Source organism: Harpia harpyja, chromosome 12 (assembly GCF_026419915.1).
Source record: "Harpia harpyja isolate bHarHar1 chromosome 12, bHarHar1 primary haplotype, whole genome shotgun sequence".
Classification (NCBI taxonomy): Eukaryota; Metazoa; Chordata; class Aves; order Accipitriformes; family Accipitridae; genus Harpia; species Harpia harpyja.
In genome coordinates, this window is record NC_068951.1 from 25,025,096 (window position 1) to 25,039,597 (window position 14,502).

Below are 14,502 nucleotides of genomic sequence, written 5' to 3' on the forward strand. Positions count from 1 at the left end.
ATCAAATAAGCAGCAATTACTTAAAGTACCGCCAATTCTCATAATTCCAGGCTGTTATAACAACATTCCAAATATGATGTGACAACATTGCTGTACCTGAAAAAATTCTGCAGACATCTCCAAAAACGGAGCCTCAAAGTCTTCTTCATAGACTGACCTTCCTTCAAGACCTAGAATCATTAACATCTGGCAAGCATTTCTTATTGCGCCTCTGCCAAAAAGTAAGTTGTTAACAACTTGAGAAATCTACATGCTTGTAAGACAGAGTACACAGCAGAATAACAACTCAGAACATGGTATCAACTTAAATAAAATATAGTAATAGAAAGTCCATCCTAAATCTGTTTGGCACACGACAGGTTTTCAAGAAGACTACAGGAGCAAGATTGATTGTTTTTGTTCTAAACTAAGGAACTGACAATGTTTATTAAATATTTTAAATACAACGATAGGGAAGCAGGTCTCAAGTTCTACTAACTCAGAAAAGCAAAGTTTGGGGGTTTTGGTTGGTTGGGGTTTTTTTAAAAAAACAAAAACAAAAGAAAAAAACCCACAAAATGAAAATCTATCAGCAAGTTCAGCATTTGGTTAGGCATAGAAACACATCAATAAAATGTGAAAACAAAAGAACTGCATCCAGGAAAAAATTCCACTTTCTGGCAGTAGGGGACAATACACACAGCTGTTGCCAGTGAGTATTTTTCTCTTCATAAATTGTATGTTGGGCAATCTCAGTCACAGAACTGCAGCCAAAGCAGCATGGAGCTTACATATCTCCACACCCAACAGCTGCTCTGAAACTGGAGAAGCCCAAGAAAACTTGCAAATTTGAAGTTACTTCAGCTGCAGTATCTGCAACGTGTGGCACAAAACTCCACATCTACTGAACTGGTCAAAGAACAGGAGGAACAGATTCAAAAGCTCAGAGATACAACTAAACTACAAAGAAACAGATGAATCAAAACATGAGGAAGGGAAATCGAATTAAAAAAGAAAGCTTCAACAATAATAAAAAAAAATCAACAGGTACAAGAAAACGAAACAATCTCTCAGTACAGAGGAAATACAGGGTAGCAGGAGGCAGAGAATTGTCAAAACTCTGTTTTATAACCAAATGCTCTGGCATAAGGAGGTAATGGAGAGATTTAACAGATGTTTTAATAAAACCCACAAGATAAATATTAAAATATATATTATCAAGCTTCCCCATTTACCATTATGCTAAACCTTAATATACAAAGAAATATGTTATCCCGGATTATGAAGAAATTTATCTTGTGATCAGGAACACAGCCTTAGGTAATGATTTATTTGTGTATGTTCTTGCTTCACTCTTAAAAATCGACATGCGTTATTTACAACAAAATGCAGTCACTTACAAACATCTTACCTGTCTACAACTTCTCCTTTCCTTTCTCTTGCAATCATATCCAGCAGAGTTTGCCGCAGGTGATCCCTAATACAGCCATAGCGTACAACTTGATCTCGAAAAATAATCAAGCCCAAATTGTAGACATTCTCCACATTATTTTGTTGCACATACACGCGGTCCTGCAATGAAGGCATACACAGCAATAAAATTTTAAATTCACTACACCCATGCTATTCAAAATTGCAAGAGATTGGTCATATTTCCACTGTGCAGAAATAATCAAATTAATCTTCTCTCCTTTCTTCATAAAAGGAAATCGTAAGTACCCTCAAAATTCAAACTCAGTCCCATTTTCCAAAACTTTATTTACACAGCAACTCTACTTTGCTTAAGAGTGGAAGCATAGCATTTATGAATAAAGCACGCCAGAACAAATCTCCAGCCTTGCCACTTAGTTTGGGGGCAGGAGAATCTCCAAATAATGACAAAATTCATGGCACGATCTGAAAGATGTTTTACTTACCTACTCAAACCCCTTCCATCCACCCCTCTTTGTTCGTTAAGAAAAATTAATGAATTTTTCCCCATCTCCCATGCATCTTCCTACCACTCCTTTTAGGCAGAGAGTTCCCCCTCAATATTCAGTGAAATTTCCTTAAAATAGCATCATTACATGAACAGAAGAAAACGTAAAGCCAAAATGAGAATAGTTACAATCAAAACATTTATGGATTGATACTGCAAAATTGTACATAAGGACTTCTGGCAAAATTACTTGTATGCTAATTATATGCCAGATTGCCACTTGATGACCAGAGGAAAGCAAAACACCAGATTCCACAATTGACAAGTGATTTCCCACTCACTCCCTTCAGAAAGGCAGCACTTAATTTAAATGCAAAACCAAGATGGGAACAGGTCAGATATGCCTACTCTGTGGCCCATGAAGTGAGCTCAGTTCTGCCTCAAACAAAAAAGTTTACTAATTGGGCTCATGAAGTCAGTTTAGTGACACATGGTGGTCTAGGTCTTTGGAATGCGTTACTCTATTTTTTTTTTTCCGTTATTTAAAGACAGGGTTATTTATTTCACTCCCTTATTTAGACACTTGCATCAAGAATAGAAATAAATGTGATTCTAAAGTAAGGCAAACTTAAAATACATTTTCAAAGAGATGAAAGATGAAATTAAAAAATAGTGTCTAATATACTATATAACTTGAGGAGAAAAGAACATATATATTATTTCCAAAGAATATTCAGGCCTCTGAAGCACAGGCAGCAGGGTATCAAAATGGATTAAAGCCATGGCCATGACTCATCTGCATATGTTATGTTGTGGCAGTGCTAAATGCTGCCGTTATGAAATGAAATAGTAACTGCACTAGAAACTCTTCTTAAGGCAATAGCAATGCCTCTTTAGTAAGCCAGACCACTCCACAATGCCCAAATTACAGTAGCAACATTAACATTTCTGATGCTGCTGATTTGCTTACCCTTGGTAACAGATCACTTTTACTGTTTACTGGAAGCTCTCCCAAACCTAAAAAAAAATAATCTTAGAGACAGGAAGCCCCATCTGGGAACAGGTTTGACTGACAAGGCTATATGCTACTGAACAGCCATCACTTCCCACGGGGAGAAGCAGCAGGTGCTTAAAGGTAAGAGTAACTCTCAGGAGACAAGGGTGGAGTTTCAGACAGCAGTTATTCATAAGTTACAATGCTGCTTACACTGCAGAATAATTCTGATCTCAACTAAAGCAAGTTACCTACTGTAAGATATCCCCAGCCACATTTTGCCCATCTCTGCATGGATGCACTACCTGGATGATGTAGCCTTCAGACACTGCTGTGCGTATATATATATATATATATAGCAAGTGTCTTTGATCCTAGTTCTGAAAATAAAAACAACACTTCTCCCTACTACCTTGTGCATAAGCCATCAACAATGACAGTCATATGCCTCGAGGTCAAAACTCACATAGCTGATCTGTCAGTGCTGGCCTAAATCAAGACACTGGCTTTGTGCACCGCACAGATGAGAAGGGAACGCTCTGCCCTCTGTGAAATACACAGCTGTATATGCTCTGCCCTCTGTGAAATACACAGCTGTATTCGCAAGAGTAATTGTTCACTTCTGACAGTGCTTAACTAGCACTACCCATATGCCCATAATGCAGCCAGGGGTGTGACCGCTGTGTTTGCATACCTGAAATTGCTTTAAATTTAGCAAGTACAAGTAGTAAAGAAAGGACACCAGAGAATCAAGTTTAGCCCAGTTTCCGTAAGACATTCCAAGAATACGCACGCTCACGTAGCTTGAAGAGAAGAACCAAAGAACTCCACCTCCACTACTACTGTTACATACAGTAGCTAAATAAAACCTATTGTAGGTATGCTTACCTACACTGCAGCCGTAAGTGAGACTAAATTTCAGATATGCCCAACTGCAGTACATTACTTCAACATGTCTTAGTACGTTACTTGACTCAGTGAAGATACTACTTAGGACAGGACTTCACTGCTTTGGTACCTCACTGCTTGCTGCAGACAGTACCATGAATTTACAGAGATTATTACATCTATTCTGGCACTGATTACTGTTGCCTAAACACGTAAAATAAAAGGAGGAGAGCTAGTGCACATATACTATAAAATACAGTGGAACTACGTAAACTTGAAATTCAACTATGAAACTGGAATATCTCAAGAAATTTAGATTTGCCTTTATTGTGCAATTACAGGTTGCAAAACCTCACATGAGAACTACATTATGCAACAGACCTGAAACCAAGCAGACTTCTACCAGGCAGCAACCACAACACAAGAGACGTGAGACTTTTTTTTAAAATGCAACTAGAAGGCAAGCTTTACAAGTGTCTTGGGGAAGAGGTTCTGCATGTAAAATGAAATCCTGCTGTAAACCTCAAACGGCAAGTATTCTAGTCACTAAGTATCATAACAATGCACAAACTCCATTGTACAAAATATATACCTTTCTAAAAAAGATATATTTGAATTATTTTTTATTTTAGAAGTGGCAAAATTAAACAGAGGAAAGAGATTAAGGTGGGTTGGAGAGGTTTGTTTTGACTTACATCATATGGGAGACAATGGGTGAAAATAAGCTGGAAAACAAACATGGCATTAAAACAGATACAGTTTAGTTTAAGAGGTACAATCACTAGGCTGAAGCAAGAATTTAAGAAAGTAAGATCAGAATTCAAGAGGATATTAACTGTTTTACTTTCACTGATGTCAGACTGTGGCTTGTTGGTTACCAATAGGTACATTTCCTGAAAGTGATGAGTAAGTAATTGGGACAGCCTACAAAATAAGAGGAGGAGGGTTGGGTCATCCTTTTTTTATAGACATATTAAAATTGCATATACTTCTCCTGATGGAACACAAGCATATCAATTAACAATGCCTAGTGACTGAGTTTATACAGTGGTGTTTTGTTTTTTGGGGTTTTTTTAAGGTAAAGTATTTTTTAGGTAAATTATATTAACTGTGCTTGAATAAAAAGGTATAAACAACTTCTGACATAAGCATATCATTATAAAACTACATTTCATTCAGACTCAACATCATAAAAGAACAAATCATTCCTTATTTTATAAAGTTCTTGAAAATTGTTTCTTTGAAGAGCAGTCAGGTCTCATCTTTGACAGATATTCCTCTGCTTTGTAATTTTTTGGTACTAGCAGCTTTTTCAAGCTTTTTGAATGAATACATACTCAAGACTAGAAGTTTCCTGCTCTTAACCTTTTTCCAATGAACAGAATTATGTTTGACTAACAGGACATCCCAGTGACAAAGGTGAAACTGCAAATCTTTGAGACTAGTCCCATTTTAGACCATAGCTTATACTTTTAATTTGTAATCAAAGCATGTATTTTCTCATGACACTTCATCTTATGCCCCTACAAGTCAAAGAAAAGGAGGGAATCTACCCATTGTATTAGCTCCTTGCATTAGACAGTTCTATCTAATAAAGATTAAATTTATAATCATAAAAACCATGTTACATTATAGATGTTTAACAAAGACATCAGTGCTCCTGAAGTTTGACAAGTTTATATAAGCATTTTGAAAGAAAAGTTTATTATATTTTTACTATTATACGATAAATATGTTTTATTGTTAGATGCATCTTTTCTGTTTTCTTGGGTGTCATTTTGGTACAAGGGAAAAAGCCTATGAGAGGCAAATAATTAGGCAAGTGGAGGCCTCAGCTGAACACCCACTTGAAATAATTAGGAACTGTCAAACAGCACGTGAAAGACTATATATTCCAGAGGTATTCAAGTTTATTTGTTTACTATTCTGTTCTGAATCTAAAATACAACCAACCCAATGAGGTTCAATTTGCACTTGTAGGAATGCTGCAGGTCTCCACCTTCTGGAGTTTTGGTGGAAAAGAGAAGGCTGGCTGGCTGTTCTAACAGCACTTGCAAGCTTCAAACAAAAGTCAAGGCACTGCTCTCCTAAGCACAAAAAAATACTTAGGAAACAGCTCTCATCTCCTCCCAGAAGTGCTAACTGAAGCATGTAACCCTTCCTCAGAAAGGGGACTTCTGGTCCTCAATATACTGGTCAATACACTAAAACAAGAAGAGCTGATGAGGCCAGCTTTCTCTGACACTGTTTGAGGGATCAAAGATCTATTGAATTTAAGAGCAGCACATAACATTGTATTGGAGCATCCAGCACCTCCTGTACTGAAATAATACGTAGTATTTGGCCAAGACACAACAGCTATTCCCCTAGAAAGCTCTGGATTCTGTCTTCTAACGTTTCTGAAAATTCACCACTAGCTTTGGTAGCTTATTCTAATCGTTAACTATTATTGAATTTGCCCAGATGCAGCTAGCAGCAATTGATTTGTATTTGTCCTTCACAAACATAAGAGATTCCAGGATTTCTTATAGTGAAGATAGTACATCTTCAAAATAATCTCCCATTCTTCCTTTTGGCAAGATAAGATACATGGTTCATTAAGTGTCACTGAAGGCATTTTATCCAGCCCTCTATCTTTAGGTATGTGGTCTTTTCACAACTTAAAAAAAAAAAAAAAATTAAGCTATGCAGCTACAATAATTACTCCAAATTCTTTAACATTTAGTAGCTTATTAACCAAGTAGGATTTCTTCACAGCTAATACAAACAGGTTCAATTTCATAGCCTGAGATCTTTAACAGCTACAAGATCTTAACTCCAGTTGTTCAGCAGATATTCGAGTACAATCTCAGTTAATCATCTTTTTTGACAAAAACAAAATAAGCACTACCATTATCTGTCCTTCACTGTCTAATATTGCATAAAGTACTATCTTCAGTATGATATTTTGGAAAAAAAAGATTTTATATAAAAAACCCACAGTGTCTCAACACATATTTCTTTTCCTTCTGAAGTTAAAGCCTTTGGCTAGAATCTATGCAAAAATACACTCTCCTGCATCCTCAGACCATACCCACCATTCTGGGATTTTAAACACATACTGTCCTGGTTTCAGCTGGGATAGAGTTGATTGTCTTCCTAGTAGCTGGTACAGTGCTACGTTTTGGGTTCAATATGAGAAGAATGCTGATAACACACTGATGTTTTCAGTTGTTGCTAAGTAGTGTTTAGTCTAAAGACAAGGATTTTTCAGCTTCTCATGCCCAGCCAGCAAGAAAGCTGGAGGGGCACAAGAAGATGGCACAGGACACAGCCAGGGCAGCTGACCCAAACTAGCCAAAGGGGTATTCCATAGCATGTGACGTCATGCCCAGTATATAAACTGGAGGGAGTGGGGCTGGGGGTAATTGCTGCTCGGGGACTAACTGGGCATCCGTCAGCAGGTGGTGAGCAATTGCATTGTGCATCATTTGTATATTCCAATCCTTTTATTATTACTGTTGTCATTTTATTAGTGTTATCATTATTAGTTTCTTCTTTTCTGTTCTATTAAACCGTTCTTATCTCAGCCCATGAGTTTTACTTTTTTTTGGCCAATTCTCTCCCCCCATCCCACTGGGTGGCGGGGGGGAGTGAGCGAGCAGCTGCGTGGTGCTTAGTTGCTGGCTGGGGTTAAACCATGACATATACCAACTACCTAAAGCATAACACAATCCAGACACAAAAATGTAAGCCCTCTCTCTTCAGAAAAGGTCTTTTCTGTTAGCTATCAGGTAAAAAATGCTTTCCTTTTTTCTTTTAAAATTACAACCATGCAACCAAGATCCCATCATCATCTAAGTACTCTGCTTGATCTTGTACCTAAGCTCTATATGAACAGCAAAGTATTCAATTAGAATTTAACATTCAAGGACACAGACTGTACCTAAGCAAAGTTATCCTCTTCAAGCTGTTAAGGTTAAAGAACAACCACCACATTGGAAGTTTGAGGGGACTTTACACTGTTATGCTTTCCACAGTAAGAAACCACCACTATGTGAACTAAAACATGCAAGTAACATCTATAACCTGCCAGAATGGGTCTGACTAGCTTATTTTTTAAGAACTGCAAAATTCAACCATTTTTCAGATGCATTTTTCAAGTGATAATGAGATAACCTGAAAGAAGAATCCAATTATAATTGGTCACACACCCATAACAGTCTTGTGTGCGCACAGGAAATTCAAAACAAGGGACAGACAGCAGTCTTAGGAAGACCGGTAAGCATGCCTTGCTTTTTACCCCTCCAGCTCATTTGTTTACATTTGTCAAAAGACAATTTACTGCACCAAGTTAAATGTGTGAAAAAGCAGAATACCCACCATATACATCAGAATGTCTCTAATCATCACCATCGCCGTTTGATGATCATTCCATGCTTGGTTTAGTGTTTGTAGAAAGTTGTTATTCAAGGAGTTTAACACATCTTCTCGCACCTGAAGAGAGAAAAAAAAAAAAAAATTTGTTATAAACCCACGTCAGTTTCTCCTGCATCATTTAAATCTTAACAAGCTTTGCTTCAAAAAAAAAAAAAAAAAAAAAAATTTTTTTTCTTTCTCCTCTACAAACTCAAATATTACAAACAAGTTCTTGCTTTTCCTGGGTGCTCACCGTCCCTACCTTTTATTTCATTTCTGTGGAAAAAATAAAAAAATAAAAACAGGCTAAAACCAAGAGCAACAAAATAAAATGGATATTAAATTTCAAAGGAATACATGAAAACTCAAATGTTAAAAATATTTTTTTACAACTCCTCAAAGGTTTAATTTCCTATGCTATAGTGTTTCAATTAATGTTAACTTTACTATCAGAAGTAATTTCAGAATATCAGGTAGTACTGGTAAATGTTATGAACAGGAACAAGCACAGGTGGAAAACTGGCCATAATGGCATTTGGGAAGACATGCTGAGATAGCATAAAGTTACAGCAAACAACAGTTCTGAAAGAAAACAATCAATCACTTGGTAAAGACCAGACTCTCGTACTAATAGTCCATAATCGCCAACAAGACTCTGGAGAACAAAAGGAAGTCATCATTGTTTTTACAAACGTATTTCCTCGTTGATTAATTTGTCCCATCAACTTCAGGCTTTATTTCTTTTTGACGCTACTACTCCCTACTAATAAAAAAGAATATCCAGTTTCATATTTTGATTTTCATGCAGTACGCATATACTACAGTGCTCAAGCTTTAAACTCATGTAAAGGAGAAACCTGAGGGAATGTACAAAAAATTATTCCAGAATTAACAAAATGTGAATAGACTTTTGACATTCTGCCCTCTGTTGTAACCAAACAGAATGTATTTTTACATTTATAGATTTGCATTTATACCAAAATTTACACTATTGCACAAGTAGAGAGAATTCAAATAGGAAAACAAAACACACACGACAAGCAGCCACAAGCTGCACCAACATCAGATGCAACCACCTGACAGACTTCATTCTGACATTTAAGTTTTATGAAGTTATTAGGCAAAACCAGCATAACAAAAAATTCAGTCTGCCACACTACTATATATACTCCATAAACTTAGATGAGCAAACCAGAAACATAGAATGGCGTATCATATGAACACAATGGTCTCTTCGAGAAGCTGTGGAAACTTATCCCCATAACATTTACCTTGTTATTAAATCTAGGTAATATAGGCATGTCTGCAGGTTGATCAAATTCTTCTGAAATCTTCAAACACCTACTCCCCAGAACTGAGCAAGGCCTCTCCTCCTTGCTTTTGGAAAACACAATATGCAGTTATAAGTCACAAGCAGCACTGCTTAGCTGCCTCATTCTTTCTGATAGTGATCATCATTTACCCTTTGGTGTCCCAAATGTGTGCCCTGTTGTCATCCGATCTATGTAGTTTTCAGCTAAAATGTAAATATGCATTAAAAACTTCACCAGTCATACTTCTAAAGAGTACACAGAATCTCCCAGAACAAGAGAAACAAACGTGACATGGTTGCTTTCACTTCTTTAGTCAATATGAAAAACATTGAAAACATTATTTGGTAGATCACCCACACTAGTAAAATTTACCAAAGCAAAACTAAGAGTATGATTAGTTTACAAGCACAGATAACCAGGGTAGGGATTGGTCAATTTTACCCAAGTGTATGAGGCCATCACAGAACTCTTCAGTGATCAAAGATTTTTTTTTTTCTTCTTTAACAACTCAGAGGCTGTGTGCCTTTATAATTACACACACCCATCACAATAATCCCACTAGACCAGCCAGTGCCAAATCACTGGTAGCAAAAGGGGGTTCTTGCCACCAGGTAGCAATGCCAACTTGCTTCCAAGCAGACACAGGACCACTCAGATCTGTGCCACCTCTGCTCCATACAGTATGCCATGTGGCTTTCTGCAAATGTGTTTTAAATGCAGGAATGGTGCTGTACAACAAAACTAAGAGTCTCTCTGTGAAGCTTCTCAGTGACTTTCTCCTAGGTTTATTTTAAGCTGCAGACACATTTGGGAAGCTGTTCTTTGAGTTGCTACAAAAGCCAACTAAATTGTTGCTTACAACAGCTGTTTAGTTAATAAGCATTGAACACCTTCCTTGTATGGACCATGAATACAACAATATTACAGAAAAACTACTATAATGGACAAAATGGCTTAGCCATGCAAAGGTGCAGAGTCAAACCACTTTGGTGGAATAAATAACTTGTAGTAAAAAAGGCTGGATATCCACACTCTTCTACAGAGAAGGAAGCCCTTCACAGACACAGCTGCTGCTCTTCCAAAGCCTCAAGAAAACTTCAGTCTCAAAGATTTTTATCAGCAGAATGTTACTTTCAATTAGCTGAGCCTATAGTGATTTCTATGACAATCTTTGCAGTTATGCAGTAAATTGGCAAGCATATCCAGCTTAAATAGGACTGTCCATATACAGTCTCAGAAATAAGCAAGCAGCTTCATGATCTATACAAGGTCTTCTTGTATTTGCAAGGATGAAATCTTGCATATAACTTCAAGCTCAACAGTATTTTCTACTAGATATAGCTCTTAAGGAAATATAGCACCCTCCCCCACCTATCTCTTATGAATAGTTTGTTGGCATAAGCTTTCAATACCTTTGAATAACTCTCTATTAAGTGTACACAAAGCAGACTTACGGCCTAGTATTTTCTCTCTTACAGTGCCTGGCCTGACGCAGCAGCACGAATAGTTCAATTATGTAATTTCCACTATTGTAAGGCCAGCTAGAATCTTCTGTGGGGAGCAGCAGGATAGAACATCTCTTTCTGAACTAAGTCCTCCAGGACTTAGCACTTTTATTATGGAGTTCCTTCATCTTCTATGAAAGTCCAAGTAGTCCAAAAAATAGTATTCTAAAATCTTACAGTTCCATAGTCCAAAAGATAGTATTCTAAAATCTTACAGTTCCAACTAAGTTAACAGATTAACTCTGACTTTACCGGAAATGTGTTCACCCCTGCAGCTGCTATCCTTTTGCTGAAAGAAAAAAACTACTGAAGAATATTGATGATTCTGAATTGCATTTACTTTCTTGCAATTCCCTCACATCCTTTTGCCCTCCATATAATTGCAGACTTGCACAAGATCATCTTAAAACATCATTAAGGAAAGATAAAGGCAGATAACACTTCATACGTTGCCAGTCAGGCTTACAGCACACCGTAATGCTCACTATTTAATTTATCTCTGACACAACTCCTCATGTCATTCCTCCCTATTTCATACATGTCACGGAAATAATTTCAAACTGCCCGTAGAAGATTCCTATCTTCTCTCTCCCCTTCTCTCTGCAACACCACGATAGCAAATTTTAAAGCTTGCCAAGGATCCTAGACATATCTTTATAAGCCCCAGAATAGACATGCTTTCTTTACCCCATACCTTCTGCACCAGCACCCCATGCAATTTCTTCTGCACTCAACAACACTGCCACAATGACTGGCTCTGTGCCCCCCTTACCAAAGGCTTTCTTGCATGCCTGCCTTTATTATTATTCTGAAATAGCATGGACAGCTGTTACCGACCTCCACCAGTTGTATCAGCAATGACCACCAGGTCATAAGGCATTCTGGCATGCCAGCAACAGACAGTAACAGAAATGTTTGGTAAGATCAAGAAATCTTATAGGACATAATAAGAACATCCCAAGCATCTCTTCCTTTTCAGTAATGCTCTAGTATCTCCCCAAAACAGCACATTTCAGCCCATTTAAGTTTAGGACAGTCCTTTACATCTCTGAATCTCTGATGTACACTGCACAGAAAAAACAACAAAACTGTATTGGGCTTGGCCAACAAATCAGTCAATCTCTTTGTCACACACACACACGATTTACATAATGTCTATGACATTGCATGTCATGGGTTTAGATTTCACTAGACTACGAAGTGTACATTAAAATGAAGGGAACTTTAAAAATACTATCCTGCAAACTTTTTAACTTCAAGATTTTTTTTATTCTAACACAAGTGATGTTGCTTATGATCAAATGGTTTAGAGAGCTGTAAACTAAGCTTTGTGTGTTTATTTTTAAAAAACACTTTTACAACACTTGTATGAAGAAATAACAGACTAGACTTGAGAAGTGTGAAGGAAGAACATCCACATCAGGCTACAAGGTTGCTGAAGGACAAGAAAGCAAGAAATCAATGAAGTACGAGATGCACAAGAATTAAATGCCTGAATTAAGATGAAAGGTTTCAGTACTTTTTATTCAACGGTATTTTTAAATAAAATTTTATATGTACTATACTTTAATAATGATGTCAATACACAAAGACAAGTTCTAGCATGTCCTTACCCTGCAGTAAAAACAAGGTAGTTCAAGACAGCTGACTCTTGTCAATGATGTAGAGTAAGCTACCTGGCTTACTAGTGCCTTCATCAAGCAGTCGGAACCTGGTGACTGTAACTAAAACCCATTAAGGTCTGCAAGTTCAAAATCAAGCATACTTTATAGTAACTTGCTTGCGTGCCTGTATCTTGTATGGATCATGTTTGCACCTGTCATTTTATTTACAATTAAACAGGCTGTAAAGACAGTACGCAGTATTGTGTTTTCTTGTTGACAAGTTAGATAATTTTCACCTTTAAAGTGTTTGGTTTCTTTCTAATAAAAATGCTGAGTAAGCACAACTTTCATCTAGCAATTAAATAAGCATAAAGCATAAATACAGCTCTTAACTGTGCCACACCAAAAATAAAAACTTTTGCATTCCAAGCTTGAAAACTATTTGTAAAAACATCTGAACAAATACATTGCCTCTACCTAGTCTCTTCATCTATTCTTAATTAACCAGCATGACTGGAATACTACAGGGATGTAACTTTATTTGTAGAAAGATAACCAGCAGATGTGGACAGCAAATGGCAATTCTGTTTCAAGGATTCTAGCAATTCAAAATTTGGGTTTGGCTCCTCAGAAGCACTCCCTAAACTGAGCGTAGTCCTTTACTAAAATCTATTCATTTCTGCACATTTTCGTTTTGATAAAAGTTAACAGGTTTCATGAACAACATTTCAGTTGGCAAAAGCCCCTCTTCTAAACTCTAACATCCACCATTGATTCTCTGAATAGAAGTTTACAAAGACTTGTGATGAGAGCATTTATTGTTAATTAGCTACTTAACATTTAACAGCGAACTGCTCTTGGAAGCAGACACTGAAAATACATGACTCCTCTAAAATTTCTGTTACATGAAGTGTGAGGTTAAACAAAAATTTCTTTTTATCTATCTTACAACACGTACTAATGGCACAATCATAAGATGCCATTATAGAACTGATCCTATTCTTAATAAACAATGCACTATTTTCTCCATACCTCCATCTGTAAGTGCCTCAACATAGCATCCTTAAGCAAACCACCAAAAAGAACAAGAAGTAGCTTTGAGCCCACAGAAGTTTTCTTTATTGTTGAGAACTTTTTGACAGAAGTCACATTTTCTTTTTTTAAAATCTTTTCCTGGGATTATTTAATTTATAGGACGGCATGATCAGACATCTGAATAATTTAGCCTTTTTACAGCATTTAACTACTAAAACTCAGTAGTTAGCCTTTTTATTTAAGCAGCTTTTGATCATCCATTTTTATGTCACCCATACACATAGATATAATTTGATTAATCACAATAAAGATCAGAATACTAGATCATTGGAGATTATTTTTTGCTTTTTAAGCATTAGATACAATTGCATTAAGTGTCAGAAAGGCAATTCTCTACACTGGTATCTGTGCAACCCTCTCAGCCAGTGCAGTGACAATACAAACTCACAGGATCTTCTGCTCTTTTGTCAGTTTGCCACAATCAGCACTTCAGAATAATTAGTTGTGTATATGGATAATTTTTAATATGCAGAATAGCTAGGAACAAAGATAAGAAGAATTTTTAATATGCAGAATAGATAGGAACAAAGATAAGAAGCTTTCCTCAAATTAAGCCAGGGTATAACTAAAGCCTAGAAGAATAAAAGTTTAGTGTCGTGATTATTATTAAGTATAAACTGTAAACATAGGCACATACAAGAACAAGGCACAAAAAGCCTCAGCCATTTGCCACATTTTATATGAATAGTACAGATTATGAATGCACAGATTATGAAAACAGAAGCGTTTGAGAGTCACAGATGTGCTACAATTATAAAACAGAGCCATAAATTATTTAGCCACTTCATACAGGATGTTTCCTCTCATG

The 14,502-nt window shown here is 36.7% G+C and overlaps 1 protein-coding gene across 1 annotated transcript in view; it reads right to left on the reverse strand.

The window, feature by feature from the left end:
- Positions 1–14,502, reverse strand: part of CUL3 (cullin 3) — a 58,719-nt gene that overhangs the window by 22,919 nt on the left and 21,298 nt on the right. The window contains exons 3-5 of the mRNA XM_052802980.1: positions 8,142–8,255; positions 1,391–1,551; positions 97–211 (exon numbers count right to left, since the gene is read on the reverse strand). Of these exons, the coding sequence (XP_052658940.1) occupies positions 97–211; positions 1,391–1,551; positions 8,142–8,255 (390 nt within the window). The remainder of the gene's footprint in view (positions 1–96; positions 212–1,390; positions 1,552–8,141; positions 8,256–14,502) is intronic.